A 14526-nucleotide genomic window follows, 5' to 3' on the forward strand; every position below is an offset into this window, starting at 1 on the left:
TGACTTCGCTCTCGATATTGTTACCTCTCCCCACCGAATTTGGACAGAGGTTATGTTTTCATCCGTATCTGTTTCTCTGTTTGTGTGCAGAATAAAGTTGTGAACCGATTCGGAGGAAATTTGGTGGACATGGGTGTGTGACAAAAACTAACTGATTCGATTTTGGTGAAGATCTGAATCCGGAACCGATATTTTTAAAAAGTGATTCTTCACCATTGAGTGACAGGACAGGGCTAAAACCAATATGTAGCAGGATATCTCTAAAGGTTATCAACGGATTCAGATGAAACTTGGTGAACAGGTAGGGTTTGTGACGAGGACAAATTGATTCGATTTTGGTGAAGATCCAGATCTAGATACAAGAGTTATTTTTTTAAATTTGTAAACCGATTCTTCAGCATTGAGAGATAGGGCCAAAAATGATATATAGCATGATATTTCAAAAAAGGTTATCGAGCCTAGCATGTTCTACTGGATGCGGCATTGCGTGGCGGAGGTATGTGCTCTACCGAGCGCCATTGTAGTTATTAATGGAACAAGCCGGCTGGGTGACAACATTCTTCAAAGCATGATGGCAGTGCACTTGGTGATGCAACGCCATGCCTGGAAAGCATCAATCCACCAGTTTGTAGTCAGCTCAGGAATCGAACCTCAAAGGTTGGTGTGTGGCATCTTGTTGGACATTTTTCCCACCCACAAGCTTTCAGCAATCCATCTTTATTTTACAATTATTAAAACAACCAAAAACTAGAAAACATAATTTGATGCAAATGCATTAATGATGGATCTGCCTTCGCCCACGTTACATGTCAACGCACCGTTACACGTTTGATCGCTATTAAATATCACATTAAAAATGAATGCTCACATGGAGACGCGAGAGAGAGAGAAATAAAGATAAGTTAGAGAGAAAATAGATGTTTCTAAATCAACTTATGATCTGCAAAATGAGAATATAAAACGCAGGTTCTTGAACCAGTGTCATAATGATCAAAACGTCAAATGCAATCTTACCGTTTGATGTTTTCATCGTTAGGAGGAGGTCAGAGTTCACATTATAAACAATGGCAACTTGAAAACCAGCCTGTTGTGCATGCAGGACCTGAACACAGAGGTTGGCACTCAACGTCTCGTAACACACTCGTAACACTCCAAGCAAAGTCACTTCTTTAATACAGTTCCTCGTCTCCGCGTATCCACTTCACCTCCACCATTCGTACCTTTTTATCAAAGGGACAGTTGTGGCGTTGAATCAGTGCAACAAATCGCAAAACGGTTTCATTGACACCCAGTGGAGGAGGTGGTTCCATTGGCGTACAACCGTTTTTTGGGACAGCATCAACAAGATAACACTGCAAAGACAATCACAGATATTAGACACAAACCACTGCCTGATTTAATTTAAAAAAATAAAAATAAAAACTAAGTTCATGGACGAAGACTTCTGATTAATCCATATCTATTAAAAAAAAAACCCCCATATATATATATACAGTATATATATATATATATATATATATATATATATATATATATATATATATATATATATATATATATATATATATATATATCTATCGATCTATCCCTATATATATATATATGTATATATATACACAAAGAATTAAGTTAAGCACCCCCCCCCGTGTTTTTACAACCTCGCACATTACAAGTTTGTTGTCGTCAAAACAGTGTAATATACCCATGATATTGCTATATTTTCTGGAGAAGTGATATTATGGTCACATAAAAACATAACAATCATGCCGTTTTCAATATTTTATTCTGAATAATTTAAGGTGAAATTTTTTGGGAATTTTAGGCATATTTTCACCTCAATTTAAGTATGGAGCTATAGGTCCATCACGGACAGTGTGGATGACGTTTATGTTTTCTAACGTACAGTCATTGTTCTGAGAAGACCTCTAGCGATCTTTGCGTCAATAACGTGTGTAGGACCCACGTGATCGGATCACTGACTCAACCAATCACTTTTTTTCACTTTGATCACTCAATTTCATCAATGGATAATTGCTAATGTCATACCAATCATTATTTGATCTCACATACCTTAGAATATATGCCAATGTATACATATACACAAAGAATATATATTAGGGGGTGCTTACCTTAATTCGTTGTGTAGGGGTGCTTAACTTAATTCTTTGTGTATATATATATATATATATATATATATATATATATATATATATATAGATCTATCCCTATGTATATATATATATATATATATATATATATATATATATATATATATATATATATATATATATATATATATATATATATATGTATATATATATATATATATATATATATATATATATGTATATATATATATATATATATATATATATATATATGTATATATATATATATATATATATATATATATATATATATACATATATATATATATCCACGATATCCATTTTTCCGTTCTCCAACCTATAGCTTTGTCTTTAAAAACTCAACGTTTCGGCCAGCAACCCAGCGTGCGCTGAGCCTCCACTAGCCTTCATCAAGAGAAGTTCCCTTGTTCACCTCCTCCCAGATATATCTGGGGGGAGGGGTGGGCCTATTCTATCAACCAATCACAAAGCTGCGTTGCGAGACCTCGTGACCATGGACCCATGCTCGGCTTATGTTGCAAGTGTTTTGTGCGTGTTTGAGCGGTGTATTGTGTTTTGTTGTTCGTGTTGCCTGTGTCGGCTATGTCCCACTTTGTCTTTGTCCTCCTCCACGCATCGGTGTGTCTCTGGTGTACTTATGCATGAGAGGTCCGTATGCCTGTGGTAACGCCACAGTCTCCTCTGTCAATGGTGCCCGCGTTTGGCCAGTGTGCCAGGCCTCCAGTATTCGCCTCCTGGCCCGGTTTGGGGATGCCGCCAGCACGTTCACATCGTCCCATAGAGGAACATGGCCCGCCCTTATTCCATGCTTGGCGATAGCAGATCTTTCTGGGTGATTACACTCAAAGGCCTTGTGGTGTTCATTAATGCGCTGGCCTAAGGTTCTTCCAGTCTCGCCTATGTATTCTCCACCACAGTCACATGGAATGGTGTATACCACACCTGTGCAATCATTCTTCAGTCTTTTGTCTTTGACCTTGGTCAGTGCACGTCTCAAGGTGTATATAGGTTGGTAGTTGACCCTCACCCCGACCGGTCTCAAAATCCTGCCAATCCTTTGAGATACCCGTGGCACAAATGGTAGCACGCAGAAGCCCTTAGGTGGTTCCTGTGGCACGTCCTGGATTCTTGGAGCCGCCAGTACCATTTCATTTTTTGGGCAGAGGTGGTCTGGGTAGCCATTGGCTTTCAATACCCATTTGAGATGCTTGATCTCTCTCCTTTTGCCCTTCAAGGTGGACGGTATATTCCTTGCCCTTTTTACGAGTGTATTCACCACAGCTCTTTTATGGTGCAGTGGATGGCAAGACGTGAAATCGAGGTAACGCTCGGTCTGGGTGGGTTTCCTATATAGTGCGGTACTTAAGCTTCCATTGAGGTTCCTCCTCACCAAGACGTCCAAAAATGGAAGCGACCCATCCTGTTCTTCCTCACAGGTGAACTTGATGGAAGGAAACATTCCACTGATGCCCTCCTGGATTGCATTAACAGCCATGCTGGGGCAGATGACAAAAGTGTCATCGACATAGCGGTACAAGACACGTGGCTGTGTTGGGAGAGATGGGATGGTGCGTGTTTCCAGCTCTTCCATCACCATATTGGCAACCACCGCAGACACCGGGGAGCCCATCGCAGTGCCGAACACCTGTTTGTAAAATGTGCTGTCAAAGACAAAATAGGTGGAAGACAGACAAGTGCTGAGGAGGTGACAAACGTCATCAACATTCAACTTGTCGGCGGCCTGTTTCCAGCAATCATCCTCCATTAGCCTCTGTCTCGCCACATCAATCGCCAGGGTTGTGGGCACGTTAGTGAATAGCGAAATGACGTCAAAGGACACCATGGATTCGTGTGGATGGATCGTGGTGTGTGTTATTTTGTCCACAAACTCGGAGCTGTTGCGCAATCCTCGGTCGGTTTTTCCCACGAGGTACTTTAGTATATTGGCCACATTCAGTGGAATGTTTCCTTCCATCAAGTTCACCTGTGAGGAAGAACAGGATGGGTCGCTTCCATTTTTGGACGTCTTGGTGAGGAGGAACCTCAATGGAAGCTTAAGTACCGCACTATATAGGAAACCCACCCAGACCGAGCGTTACCTCGATTTCACGTCTTGCCATCCACTGCACCATAAAAGAGCTGTGGTGAATACACTCGTAAAAAGGGCAAGGAATATACCGTCCACCTTGAAGGGCAAAAGGAGAGAGATCAAGCATCTCAAATGGGTATTGAAAGCCAATGGCTACCCAGACCACCTCTGCCCAAAAAATGAAATGGTACTGGCGGCTCCAATAATCCAGGATGTGCCACAGGAACCACCTAAGGGCTTCTGCGTGCTACCATTTGTGCCACGGGTATCTCAAAGGATTGGCAGGATTTTGAGACTGGTCGGGGGGAGGGTCAACTACCAACCTATATACACCTTGAGACGTGCACTGACCAAGGTCAAAGACAAAAGACTGAAGAATGATTGCACAGGTGTGGTATACACCATTCCATGTGACTGTGGTGGAGAATACATAGGCGAGACTGGAAGAACCTTAGGCCAGCGCATTAATGAACACCACAAGGCCTTTGAGTGTAATCACCCAGAAAGATCTGCTATCGCCAAGCATGGACAAACACACAGACATACAGAGATTACTGGAATTATATATACTAGGGCATGCCCGTACTATATATCTATCTAAAATTATATCCCCCCCCTCTATTTACATGAAATGGTTTGGTCCAAAGCGAACGGCTTGCGAGTACGGTGACAATCCCCCCCCTCTATTTACATGAATGGTTTGGTCCAAAGCGAACGGCTTGCGAGTACGGTGACAATCCCCCCCCTCTATTTACATGAAATGGTTTGGTCCAAAGCGAACGGCTTGCGGAGTTTGGTAAAGAAATCGCCATAGCTCGGTAACTACTTGTCCGATTAATATGAAACCTTGAAAAGGCACATCCTCAGGTCCCCAGCAATATACCTGGCAAGTTTCAAGTATATCGGACCCGTGGTTGTCGAGAAACAGCGGTCACAGACAAACATACAAACATACAAACATACAAACATACACACAGAGATTACTGGAATTATAGATATATATATATATATATATATATATATATATATATATATATATATACGTATATATATATATATATATATATATATATATATATATACGTATATATATATATATATACTAGCAGAGGTACCCGGCTTTGCACGGGAGTGGGAGGAGGAGGGGAGGGGGAAGAGGAGGGGAGGGGAACGGGGGGGAGGGGGGAGGGGGAAGCGGGGGAGGAGGAGGGGAGGGGAAGAGGAGGGGAGGGGAATGGGGGGGGAGGGGGAGGGAGGGGGAGGGGGGAGGGGAAGGGGGGAGGGAAGGGTGCGGGGTGCCCAGGGGAAGAAGGGCCCCTCCCCTCCCCCTCCCCCCCCGTTCCCCTCCCCCCCTCCCCTCCCCCCTTCCCCCTCCCCCTCCCCCTCCCCCTTCCCCCTCCCCCTCCCCCCCTCCCATCCCCTTCCCCTCGTTCCCTCCCCTTCTCTTCCCCCTCCCCTCCTCCTCCCCCTTCACACCAGGGGGGTTGACTCAGCCTGTCATCCCACCGAGGTCGGAAGTCGGAACTCATTGTCGTCAAATAAATGTAGCCTGTATGTTTCACTCTTTGTCACATGCCGTTGGTCCCATGTCAATCGGATGAAGTTGAAAAATTAACATTACGAAGGTTCTCTGGGACGTACTGATTCCGAATAATGAAGTTGAAAAATTAACGTTCCGAAATACGCTAATTACGCTAACAGAAGCGCTGAGGGAGCACTGCGCTCCCTCCCTTAGATTCCCTCCCTCTTCTGCTAGCGCTAATTACGCGTAACACACTAATTTTAAAACCCGAAGTTTTTTTTAATTTTAAGGTGTGCTGTAGTCAGAAGCGCTAGAAGCGCTGCGCTCCCTCCCTTCGAATCCCTCTCTCTTCTGCTAGTGCTAATAATACGCTAATTTTAAAAACCCGAAATTTTTAAAATGTTTATGTCTCCGTGACATTCCTGGGACCATCCCGAGTCGAACAGTACTTTCCGCTCGCAAATCCGTCCACGGGTTCTCGAGATCTTAGAGATCGTAGATAGATCAGGATACAGACACAGAGGCCAACTCTACTTTATATATATAGATATATATATATATATATATACGTAATATATATATATATATCAGTCACTATGCGACCTTCATATCATCAGTGGAGAACCGCCAGCAAGGTGTCCCATACAGCTGCTGCTGCACCTTGCTGGGAGCGATACGCACCGCCTGCCACGCGGGTGACGTTATCTCTGGTATCCACTCATCATAGGGAGTCGACCTGGTTGCGGTTGGGAGTTACTAATAATGGTATCTGTAATCTGGTTCTCCAACCTAATGAGCGGACAACATGACCGTCATCATCGTGCATGGCGATGACGTCATGTTGTCCTTGTCCGCTCATTAGGTTGGAGAACTAGATTACAGATATATATATATATATATATATATATATATATATATATATATATATATATATATATATATATATATTGGATTATTGGTGTGTCCCTGGGTTCAAGACCCAAAGAGGACGAATGGCCAAAACGAGCTTTAACTCCGAGGCGTATACCCAACTTGGCGGTCGTGACACGCGCGGGAAGGTACGAGGTCTTACCTGATCGGAACACACGCAGGGGTTATCCAATCCCACAGACACAGAAACGGGACAGCAAAATCCACAATACAAGAAAAGTAAGATTCAACAATTAATGCTTTAATCTATCTATAATTCCAGTAATCTCTGTGTGTGTGTTTGTCTGTGTGTATGTCTGTGTGTCTGTGACCGCTGTTTCTCGACAACCACAGGTCCGATATACTTTAACCTTGCCAGGTATATTGCTGGGGACCTGAGGATGTGCCTTTTCAAGGTTTCATATTAATCGGAGAAGTAGTTACCGAGCTATGTCCAAAAAACGATTCAACCAATCAGAGAGCAGCGAGCTATCACGTGTGCCGAACGTGCCGAACAGACTCTGCCTCGGACGGCACATTTGAGAGCGTATTCATTTATTTCACGTTGGCAAACTATGTTGGCGTTAAACTATGTTTTAAAACTAATTAAAACTAATTTGCGATTCATCGTAACTGCGATATGCGACCTGCGATATGCGAATCGGAGAAGTAGTTACCGAGCTATGTCCAAAAAAACGATTCAACCAATCAGAGAGCAGCGAGCTATCACGTGTGCCGAACGTGCCGAACAGACTCTGCCTCGGACGGCACATTTGAGAGCGTATTCATTTATTTCACGTTGGCAAACTATGTTGGCGTTAAACTATGTTTTAAAACTAATTAAAACTAATTTGCGATTCATCGTAACTGCGATATGCGACCTGCGATATGCGAATCGGAGAAGTAGTTACCGAGCTATGTCCAAAAAACGATTCAACCAATCAGAGAGCAGCGAGCTATCACGTGTGCCGAACGTGCCGAACAGACTCTGCCTCGGACGGCACATTTGAGAGCGTATTCATTTATTTCACGTTGGCAAACTATGTTGGCGTTAAACTATGTTTTAAAACTAATTAAAACTAATTTGCGATTCATCGTAACTGCGATATGCGACCTTCCGGACAGTGAAGACTTCACTTCCGGCAGCCAATCACAGAACACGTTGTTGCGTAGGCTATTAATGCTTTTCCTTTTCATTTTTACCTTCGCAAAAGCGGAAGGTTATGTTTTGATCGCTGTGTATTTATTTGTATGTCTGTGTGTGTGTGTGTGTGTGTATGTTATTCGCATAACTCAAAAAGTATTCAACCGAATTGCATGAAATTTGGTGGGATGATTGGTTATTATACGGACACATTTGATTAGATTTTGGGAGCAATCGGGTCAAAGGTCAAGGTCAAGGTCACGAAAAGGTCAAAATCGTATTTTTACCATAGCGCGGTCAATTTTTATCCAATTGGCATGCAACTAATGCCAAAATGTTCAGAATTCAATGCCCGATCTTGTGATATACGACATGACCCAGTGAAGACATTACCCTTGTTAGCGGTTGGGGATCAAAGGTCAGGGGGGTCACGACCTTGCAAAATGTGCGTTTTTTGTCATAACTCGGTCAATTCTTATCCGATTTGCATGAAATCAGCACCAAACTGTTCACTGTTCTGTTCCCTACACTCCCATGCCAAGTACAGAACAGTAGCTGCGGCGAAGGTATGCGCTCTACCGAGTGCCCGTTCTAGTTTAAATTGAATTGATTGATTCCTTGCGATTAAATTGCAAAAAGCCAAAATACGTTGGCGCTAATTGAATAATTGGGCATTAACACTAAATGGCGAATAATCGTAACTGCGACATGCGAACTTCCGGACAGTGAAGACTTCACTTCCGGCCTTACGAAAGTGCCGAGTTACTGTCTCGATTGTATCTTACCACTGTCTTATTGTTAGCTCTATCTATTCTATCTTATCTATATTATACTTACCGTCTATATACTTACTGTCTATCTTATAGATAGATTGTAGATAAAGACAATGCCCCAATCGAGTCGTCGTTTACGAGAACGAAGGAACGAAGCTGCACTTCGTGCACGCGCAATGGAATCTGACGAAGAACGAGCTGCTCGCCTGACACGCGACGTTACGCGCGTGACAAGTCGTCGTGCAGCTGAAACGGATGAAGCACGGACTGCTCGCTTGGCAGACAACACTGGACGCATGACAAGGCGTCGTGCAGAAGAAACGGATGAAGAACGCGCTGCTCGCTTGACACGCGACGTTACGCGCGTGACAAGGCGTCGTGCAGCTGAAACGGATGAAGAACGGACTGCTCGCTTGGCAGACAACACTGGACGCGTGACAAGTCGTCGTGCAGCTGAAACGGATGAAGAACGGACTGCTCGCTTGGCAGACAACACTGGACGCATGACAAGGCGTCGTGCAGAAGAAACGGATGAAGAACGCGCTGCTCGCTTGACACGCGACGTTACGCGCGTGACAAGGCGTCGTGCAGCTGAAACGGATGAAGAACGGACTGCTCGCTTGGCAGACAACACTGGACGCGTGACAAGTCGTCGTGCAGCTGAAACGGATGAAGAACGGACTGCTCGCTTGGCAGACAACACTGGACGCATGACAAGGCGTCGTGCAGAAGAAACGGATGAGGAACGGACAGCTCGCTTCGCAGACAACACTGAACGCGAGGCAAGGCGTCGTGCAGAAGAAATCCCTCACCAGCGAGAAGACCGGCAAGTAAGGGATGCCCTGCGCCATCAGGATGTACACCGTGTGAGATTAGAGCAGGCTCACCATGACAATCGCAACCTTGCTCGATACGATGATACCGATTTCTTCCGAGAGGTACTTCATGGTGAGTACAGGCACGCGTTGAGCAGGACCTCAATATTTCAATGCACTAAATGCTCGCATTGTGCTGCTTTGGTGTGGAATGAGGAGAGAAGAGGATTTTGCTGCAACCACGGCAAGGTCGATCTTATGCATGATCCTACGAATCCAAAACCCGGTTCAATTCCATCACAACCTCCAGATGCTATTAAAAACCTTTTCCTTAACCAGGACTTTGTGAAGCACGCGAAACAGTACAACAACGCGCTGGCAATGGCAAGTATCGGTGTCCGAGAGATACGTATGCCTGGCTTCAATCCAGGAGTGCGCATACAAGGTAAGGTTTACCATTACATTGGTGCTCCTCTTGCCGATCTGGGTTGTACCCCACGCTTTGCTCAGATCTACTTTCACGATCCAGCCCATGAGCTGGATTATCGTCGTGCCCACACCTCGAACAGTGGCCTGAATGAGCAGTTTTTGCTAAGAGCACAACAGGCCATTCATGAGTGCAACCCATACGTCCAGCAATTCAAATCAGCCATTGAGTATGTGGTTCATAATGATAGCGCCAATGAACTGAATATTGTGTTAACAGGTCGCACGCGGCGCCGAGACCTTCATCATGGTACCGTCAACCTTCCCTCACCAGACAGCGATGTGGCTGTCATTGCTCCAGGGGCAATGACAACAGAGCAGTTTGGAAGGCTGGCAGTCGCTGTTCACCTCAGAGGAGGAGGTTTACAGACAATAGACGCCATGCATCCAGCGTATGACCCACTATCATACATACTTCTGCTACCCTGCGGCTCTCAGGGGTACCACACTGAGTTGGCAGGGACAACGCCAACAACTTTCTACCGCTACCATCTACAAGTACCTGATCCTACTCATCACTTCAATCTACTGCTTCGTGGTGGAAAGTTGACACAGCAGTACGTATGCGACATGATGGCAAAAATTGAGTCACACCGTCTCAATTGGATTCGCTGCAACCAGAAGTCAATTAAGGCAGAAAAGTATAAGATCATCGTTGATGCGTTGAACAGTGATGCTGAGGTGCTACCTGGACGCCTCACCATTCTGCCACCGTCAATTTATGGGTCGCCACGTTGGTATGCCAAAGAGTTTCAGGATGCAATGGCTTTAGTCCGAGTCAAGGGAAAACCAGACTTTTTCCTAACATTCACCTGCAACCCAAAGTGGCCAGAAATTAAAGAATCGGTTTTTGAGGGCCAGCCACCCAATGCAAGACCTGATATCATCGCCCGGGTGTTTCATATGAAGGTGGAAGCACTCCTCGCAGACATCCTCAAGCATGACATCTTGGGGCATGTGGACGCTTACGTGATGGTGAAGGAAACGCAAAAGCGTCACCTTCCCCAGATACACATGCTCCTGACCGTGGTACCTCGCGACAAGCCCAGAACACCAGCAGATGTCGATCGCGTGGTCTCTGCTGAGATTCCTGACAGACTCACAAATCCGGAACTACACCGTATCGTGACATCACACATGATTCACGGCCCATGTGGGGAATGGAACATCTTGAGCCCTTGCATGGCAGACCGGAAGTGCACAAAGGACTATCCCAAAGCCCTACGACAAACGACAAGCTTCTCTGATGACTCCTATCCCCTGTACAGAAGACGGGCAGAAGCAGCACCTGGTGATCCCATCATGAAGACAATACGAGGCGGTGCTAACGTATTAGTTAACAATGCATGGGTTGTGCCTTACAATCCATATATTGTCCTCAGGTACGATGCTCACATCAACCTTGAGATCGTCTGTGCTGTCACCTGTGTCAAGTACCTGTACAAATACCTTGAAAAGGGCCCGGACCAGTGCCTGGTCAGACTGGAGCCTCATGAGAGGATGCGAGATGCATTACGACATGATGAAGTGGCACGCTACGAACTAGGGCGTTACATCACCGCATCTGAGGGATACTGGCGCATATACGATTTCCCCATTCAACGCAAGTACCCACCAGTCGAGATGCTGGCACTCCATCTACAGGATGAGCAGGTGATCACGTTCAATGACGAAGGTGCCGTACAGAACGTGGCAGAGTCAGGACCCCCTGCAACAACCCTCACCGCCTTTTTCGAAGCCATGAATCTCCATCCACACATGCGTCATGTTCTATATCCAGATGTATTCCAACACTTCACCTACTTGAGGAAAAGGTTTCAATTGCGGAAGAGAAGGCTGAGTTTCCAGGATAACCGTAAGGCTGATACGGTTGGGCGGCTCCCCATTATTTCCGTCAACTCACATACTGCCGAGTTGTACTATCTCCGCATGCTACTGTACCGCGTGCCTGGCCCCACATGCTTTCAGGATCTCCGTCGTGTTGGTGGTAGGGTCATGGAGACCTATCTGGCAGCCTGCATTGCATATGGCATCGTTGACAATGACCAGGAGGTGGATTCTGTTATGGAAGAGGCTGCAAATATTGCATTTGGCCCTGCAGTCCGCGAAGTATTTGCCAACATGCTCATATTCGTTCTCAGAGGCAACCACGTGCAGTTCTGGGAAAGGCACAAGTATGTGCTGTGCGAGGACTTCATGCGTGCAGCAGGTGTGAATGAACCAAATGGACGCATTGTGAGTGCAGTGCTACTAGAGCTGAGGAACAAAGTTGAGTGCCACGGCTTTTCGCTCAGTAAGACCTTTGGCCTTCCTGAGCCTGAACCAGTTCATTTCCAGTCTCGCATTCCGCGCGTCATCGAGCACGAAACAGTGCACAATATAGGAGAACTTGAGGCTCACATCGCTCAAACAGAGTGCCTTCTTAATGACGAGCAGCGCGTTGTTGTCGATAAAGTGATGCGGAGTGTGGAACACGGACATGGCTGCATGCTTGCAGTTGATGCAAGTGGTGGGACTGGGAAAACATTCACATTGTCTCATATACTCAACAAAGTGCGAGCAATGGGCAAAGTGGCTCTTGCAACTGCTGCAAGTGGTATTGCAGCTACGCTGCTGCCTAAAGGGGCCACCTTCCATAGTAGGACCAAGTGTCCTCTCATTCTCACTGATGAGTCCACTTGCAACATCAGTGAAAATGACACCACTGCAGCACTCATACGCATGACTAATCTAATGGGGGTGGATGAGGTTTCAATGATGGATCGTCGCGCATTGGAGGCAGCAGATCGAACATTCCAGTGGCTTCGGGGCTCAGAGGAACCATTTGGCGGCATCACAATGGTTTTCAGTGGTGACTGGAGGCAGATCCTTACTGTTGTGCCACACGGTAGCCGTATTGACATAGTTGGAAGGTGCTTCAAGAGCTCATACCTGTGGAGAAAAGTGCAGATACTTCGTCTCAGAGTAAACATGAGGATCATGCAGGGTGCTGGAGAACAACAGGACGAATCTGCTTTTGCAAAATTCCTGCTGGATCTGGGTGAAGGGAAGATTCCTGTCAATCCAGAAGAGGGTGAATTTGCTATTGAGCTCAGGGAACCGCTCATTCTTCCAGGTGAAAAACTTCAGGATATTGTCACTTGGGTGTACGAAGACTTGTATAACAACATTAGCAACCCCAAGTGGCTATGCGAGCGTGTTATACTATGTCCGACCAATTCCGAAGTCGATCAGGTAAATGCCTACATGACGACCATATTTCCAGGGGAGGAACATGTTTGCTGTAGCGTCGATACAGCGGAATCTGAGGGTGATCATTTGTATCCGCCTGAGTTCCTGAACACCCTCTGTCCATCTGGTATGCCTCCACATCGAATCTCTCTCAAGGTGGGTATGGTAATCATGCTGCTGCGAAACTTCGACCAGCAAAGCGGGCACTGCAATGGCTCAAGGTACATCATACTTCAGATCCTTCCAAATCTGTTGGTTGCACAATCTGTGATGGGTGTCAATTCTGGACGCACATTGCTCATTCCACGCATAACCTTGAGTCCATCTGACAACATGTTCCCGTTCACTCTGCGGCGTCGGCAGTTTCCGGTACGACCCTGCTTTGCCATGACTGTGAATAAATCCCAAGGACAGTCGCTACACCATGTTGGGATCTTCTGCACAAGAGACTTCTTCAGCCATGGTCAGTTCTACGTGGCGGCCAGTAGGGTTGGCAGTTCCAGCAGCCTCCGCATTCTTGCCCTGGACGAGGAAACAAAGAAGAAGCGCCGTTTCCTCAGCAATGTTGTTTATGAAGAGGTGCTAACGACATAAAGGTGTGTACAATGTACATGTAGACAATTTTTATTATTATTTATTTATTGAAGAATAATTGTTTCGAAAATAATTCTTCAAAAAAACGTGCACAACTTTTTTTGGCAGTCGTACACCATGTTAGGATCTCCTGGAGAAGTGCCGTTTCCTCAGCAATGTTGTTTATGAAGAGCTGCTAACGACATACAGGTGTGTACATGTGGACAATTTTTATTCTTTATTTATTGCTTGAAGAAAAATTGTTTCGAAAAGAATTCATCAAAAAAAGTGCACAACTTCTTTTGCCAGTCGCTACACCATGTTGGGATCTTCTGCCCAAGAGACTTCTTCAGCCATTGTCAGTTCTACGTGGCGGCCTGTAGGGTTGGCAGATCCAGCAGCCTCCGCATTCTTGCCCAGGACGAGGAAACAAAGAAGAAGCGCCGTTTCCTCTGCAATGTTGTTTATGAAGAGGTGCTAACGACATAAAGGTGTGTACAATGTACATGTAGACAATTTTTATTATTCTTTGTTTATTTAAGAACAATTGTTTCGAAAATAATTCTGCTCTGTTTCAATTCTGTTTCAATTTGGTGATAATTTTTTGTAATTTGTTATTTGTAATGAAATTTGTAAATTTTGTAATGATTATAATTGTTAATGTAATATTAAGGGAGGGTGATGTTAAGTTAAGTAAGATGAGTTAAGGGAGGGTGATGGCAGGGTGATGGGAGGGTGATGGGAGGGTGATGGCAGGGTGATGGGAGGGAGATGGGAGGGTGATGGGGGAGAGTGATGGGGCAGGGTGATGGGGCAGGGTGATGGGAGGGTGAT

The 14526-nt window shown here is 45.4% G+C and overlaps 1 protein-coding gene across 3 annotated transcripts in view; it reads right to left on the reverse strand.

Annotated features, from left to right (window-relative positions):
• The window catches only part of LOC137438541 (E3 ubiquitin-protein ligase RNF13), a 238389-nt gene that overhangs the window by 9132 nt on the left and 214731 nt on the right, over positions 1-14526 (reverse strand). For all 3 annotated transcript variants that reach the window (XM_078767045.1, XM_068133673.2, XM_068133674.2), the window contains 2 exons: positions 1221-1352; positions 1015-1102 (listed from right to left, as the gene is read on the reverse strand). In XM_078767045.1, coding sequence (XP_078623171.1) covers positions 1015-1102; positions 1221-1352 — 220 coding nt within the window. The remainder of the gene's footprint in view (positions 1-1014; positions 1103-1220; positions 1353-14526) is intronic.

Source organism: Myxine glutinosa, chromosome 13 (assembly GCF_964187855.1).
Source record: "Myxine glutinosa chromosome 13, kmMyxGlut1.1, whole genome shotgun sequence".
Taxonomy (NCBI): Eukaryota; Metazoa; Chordata; class Myxini; order Myxiniformes; family Myxinidae; genus Myxine; species Myxine glutinosa.